Source organism: Entamoeba nuttalli (genome assembly GCF_000257125.1).
Source record: "Entamoeba nuttalli P19 unplaced genomic scaffold asmbl_4488, whole genome shotgun sequence".
NCBI classification, from domain to species: Eukaryota; Evosea; order Mastigamoebida; family Endamoebidae; genus Entamoeba; species Entamoeba nuttalli.
This window is the reverse complement of record NW_008576825.1, coordinates 1-4478: the sequence shown is the minus strand read 5'-3', so window position 1 is coordinate 4478 and position 4478 is coordinate 1. Positions and strand designations below refer to the sequence as shown.

General features: G+C 26.2%; 2 protein-coding genes across 2 annotated transcripts; one reads left to right on the top strand and one right to left on the bottom strand.

Moving 5' to 3' along the window:
* Positions 1-284: 284 nt before the first annotated feature.
* ENU1_104740 (Rho guanine nucleotide exchange factor, putative) lies at positions 285-2792 on the bottom strand (the record flags this gene model as incomplete). Its single annotated transcript, XM_008859414.1, has 1 exon — positions 285-2792. A coding segment is annotated over one exon (2508 nt), but the record flags the coding sequence as incomplete, so codon positions are not given.
* Positions 2793-2968: 176 nt separating this feature from the next.
* Positions 2969-3654, top strand: ENU1_104730 (hypothetical protein; the record flags this gene model as incomplete). Its single annotated transcript, XM_008859413.1, has 1 exon — positions 2969-3654. The coding sequence occupies one exon, from the start codon at positions 2969-2971 to the stop codon at positions 3614-3616; it is 648 nt and encodes a 215-aa protein (XP_008857635.1). The 3' UTR covers positions 3617-3654.
* Between the last annotated feature and the right edge of the window lie 824 nt (positions 3655-4478).

Here is a 4478-nt window from a genome sequence, read left to right as displayed (position 1 = left end):
ACAACATATGCCTCCATTAAATTGGTATGAAGTAATTTTAGAATGAGTAGGATTAAATAACATGTTCAAGAATTGGTGTCATTTTTTCATAAAATACTACTCAAATATAAGTAACAGCAAGAATAAGTTGTTACAAATCGTTTAAAGTGAGATACATTAAGATTAATAAAAATTATAATCTTAGAAAACTCGAAAAAAAGATTCAATAAAAATAGAAATATCAAAAAAGTAGAATAACGAAAAAAAGAAGAATTGTAAAGAAGATTAATTAAAGAATAAAAATATCAGGTTCTGAAAACAGAATTGATAGATGAAGACCACCCTTCAAAATCAGAACCAAACCCGAAGAGTAATGATATTGTCTTTTCTTTTTTTCCATCTGGGATAGCAAAAGTAATAACATCAGTAATATCTTTAATCTTTTTCATTTTCTTGTTATCTACTAAGTGAGAATCACCTTTCTTACAGACAAACCTAATGTCGTACAGCTTTCTATTTTTCTTGTTTTGGGTTAAAACAAAGAATGCATCTGACATTAAGACACATTGATAGATAGCTTTAGATTTTTCTTTGATGTTTAGTGTACCTTCTCTAATAAATTGTCGTTGTGAATTTGGCTCAATTCCAATAATAACGTCGTTATAATGACTAAGAAACTTCTTATCTTGAATAACCTTTTTAGCTGAATTAAGTCTTACTGTTAACCCACGACCATCATCTAATGCTTGTTTCAAATAATCATACTCTTCAATTGGAGGAGTGGCTTTTAATAATGACTCAAGTAGTAAAACATAACGTGGTAAACGTTGAACTGGAAGAATTAAAAAGTTAGCAAGAATTAAACATTGTCCTGCCCAAGCTGTAAGTTGGTCTTTGATAATTTTAGGCTTCTCACTAAAATCAAATTGAATACCATCATCTGCTTCAACAAGATAACGAGCATAAGCATCATACACTTCTTTCCAGTTGAAAAATTCAATGAAAATATCTGCAATAGAAACAAATGCTTCTTCTTTTTGACTTAACCATCTCTCAGATATTTTCTTAAATAAACGTGTATGAATCTCATAGACGTCTTTAAAGTTAGAGAATAATATGTCAACATCTTCTGGAAGGTTTTGTTGGAAAAATGGGAACATAACATCTAAACATTGTTTCATAGATTCAACATATGTTTTTTCTGTTGTATACATTTCTTGAATGATGTGGAATCGTTTAGCTTTCTTTAAGTTAAATTCAGAAAGGATTTTCATTTGTTCTTCATTAGGATTAGATTGACCCAACAAAGTTTTAAGATCAGTAACAGACATTCTATTTGATTTCTTCATAACAGGAGCGCTTTGTGCAACAGAAGGAAGATGGATTCTATTACTACCAATAATTGATCTTCTAGTATTAGCCCCAGTATGATCATTGATACCAAGTTTAAATTTCAAATCTTTTTGTGTTGATTCTTCAACTTCTTGTTCTTTGTGTTGTTCTTGTTGTGCTTGTTTAGCAACAACAAGAAGTCTTTCAGATTCTGTTCTTTTAGCTTCAGGAGTTGGAGCTGCCATAGTTTCCTTAATCTTTTTAAGTAATTCAATATTTTTATCATTGTTTAATACTTGAATAATTGATTTTCCTATGTTTTTTGTTGAAAGACCAATTTTAGAGTCTTGACAAATTGTATCAATTGCATGAACACAATCTAAAACCATAAACTCCATTTGAATTCCTTCATATGAAATTAAATACCTAACAATACCAAACAAGGAAGATACAATTTGAGTATCAAACTCTTGATAATGTTTGAGTAAATTAGTAATTTTATCAGTTAAACCAACCATCTTCATATGAGGATATAATCTTTTTTCATATAAACAACTAAATAATGCATTAACAGCCCAAGTAAAACTTTGTTGTGTTGTTTGGTCATTAAATGGATAATCAAGATAATTAAATAATTCATAAATAAGACCAGACTCAAGAAACTCTAACTCATGACCACGAACTAATGAAATTCCATAAGTAATTGCCATTAATAATTCAGCAAGTTCTCCTTTTGCTCTAGACATTAAAGAAGTCATTGTTGGCAAAAATAATTCTTGAGCAAATAATATTTTAACAAAAACTGAACGGACTCTTTCATCAGGTTGAATAAGTAACTGATACAATAATTTACATCCAGTAATATTTTCAAATTCATCCGAAGAAGTAAGCATTTGAACTGCTTTTTCAATACCATGAGCCTTAAGAAACATTACTTGTCCACGAGAATTTGTTGGTTGAATGATATTAGTAATTGCAGAAGAAGCTAATATTCTGTTTTGGTTTGATGGCTCAACAATAGCCATTAATGGTGATAATAAAGGATTAAAGCTATCTATAACATTTGTATTATCACAAATAATATTAGCTATAAAATGTAATAATTCTTGTACTTGAGTACTTGACATTGAAAAAGAAGAATTAAGAGCATCAGTTAATCCAACAATTAATTGAGGGTCATATAAAATAGAATACTCAGCAAAAGAAGAAGATGTAAAGAGATCATCTAAAATATGAATAACACAAATACAAATTGTTGTCCAATCCTCAAGACGAGGACAACATATTAAATGGGAAATAAACCCAGAATGGGCACAATACAACATTTCTCTAAATGACGGTTGTTCTAATCTTTCATTAATAATATCCAATCCTCTACCATAAGTATCATCATTATGGAGGATATCAAAAATCCTTTGAAAGACTTTTTCTTGTTGTTCAGATAATTGTTTTATGAGGCAGTTTTGAAGTGACATAATCGTTTCAAATCCAGTTCCTCTCTAAAATAAAAAAAAATAAATTTAAACATGAGGAACTTCTTATTTTTATTATTTCGTTGGTGTATTTTTATTGGGATGTTCTTTATATAGAACGATTCAAAAATGATAATTCTAATGTTCAAAGTAAAAGAAATAAAAAAAAAACTATTTATTTTTTAATGATGTTTTCTCTTCAAAACAGAACACCAACAGATGAACTTCAAAAATTATTTGATTCAATAACTAAAGAAATTACTTCTATTAATTTAATTGATAAATCAAATTATTATTACCCACAACATACTAAAATTATGGAAATTGTTTCAATCCAAGAAGGTACTTTAACAGTAAAATCAGAGTTTTGTGTTAATGAAGATTGTTATATTTATTTATACATTCATGGAGAAAATTCTTATTTTCAATATGTAACAATTAAAAGTAATAATTCTCAAGTAATTCTTTCAACTTTTAAATTATCTCAAGAATTTGGTAATATTGATATTAAATTCTTTTGTGGTAATCATGAAATTTATCAAATTTTAAATGTACCTTTAACTGAAAATAAAGAAATTCTTTATACTATTAATGAAGATACTATCATTCTCACTTTTAAAAAACATTCTATTACTTCTGGTAATATACTTCGCTTTTATAAAGCTAATGACTGCTTAAATGATTCTCCAATTGTTAAAGAAATTAAATTATTTGAAGGAACAATTAAAATGGGAGTTACTTTTCCTCATGGTAAATACGTAATGAAATGGTTTGAAGAAGACACTCATAAACATTATACTCCATATCATTCTTCAATTGAATTTTTTATTTAACTTCATTTTCACTTATTAAAATTATTAAAAAAAATTAATTGTTAAATAAATGATGTTTCATTTTATTGTTTTTTTTTAATTCTCATTGAATGGATTTAATTTTATTACACTTAACAACTTATTCTTTTATTCACTTTTAACTAACTTATCAATGTTCTTTTTCCCTTAAAACAAAATTAAAATTCCTTTAAATCTTATTTCCTTCTGTTTTATTATTTTAAATTCAAAAGCAATTAACATAAATGAAAATGTTTTATAATTCTAATAATGAATCAAATCTGACCAAAAAAAATTACTTTATAGTACTTATTATTTATAATAGAATTATATTATACTTAATAATTTGCAAATAAAAATACTTGCAATTCTTCTTCTAAACTTTATAACATTTGTAAGTTAGTGGGAAATATAATGAATGAATTATTGTCAAATTAAATAATATTAATTGTTGTGCTTATATTAAATTATAGTAACTTAAACAATAACCGTTTAACAAAGATAGACATTTGCATTTAAATTAAAGTTTTTATATTGTGATATTCTGTTATGTTCTATAACAAAACTCCAATTAAAATATAAATAACATAAATACTTTCTGTTACTGTTTTGTAATACATGAATTTCATTGACGTATAAAATGAAAATGGTGATTCTTATGAAAAGACTGACTCTTACACAACCTTAGGAGATATACTAACTTTATAGAGACTCATATCAAAAGGAAAAAATTATAATTCATATTAAAGATCAAGTGACAATAAAGTCTTATGTTTTTTAGTGAGAAATAAATGCTAATTTGTATGTAATTTGGTATGCTTGATATTTAGGTTTAATAAATGAAAGTCTTCTTTATCTTCAAGGT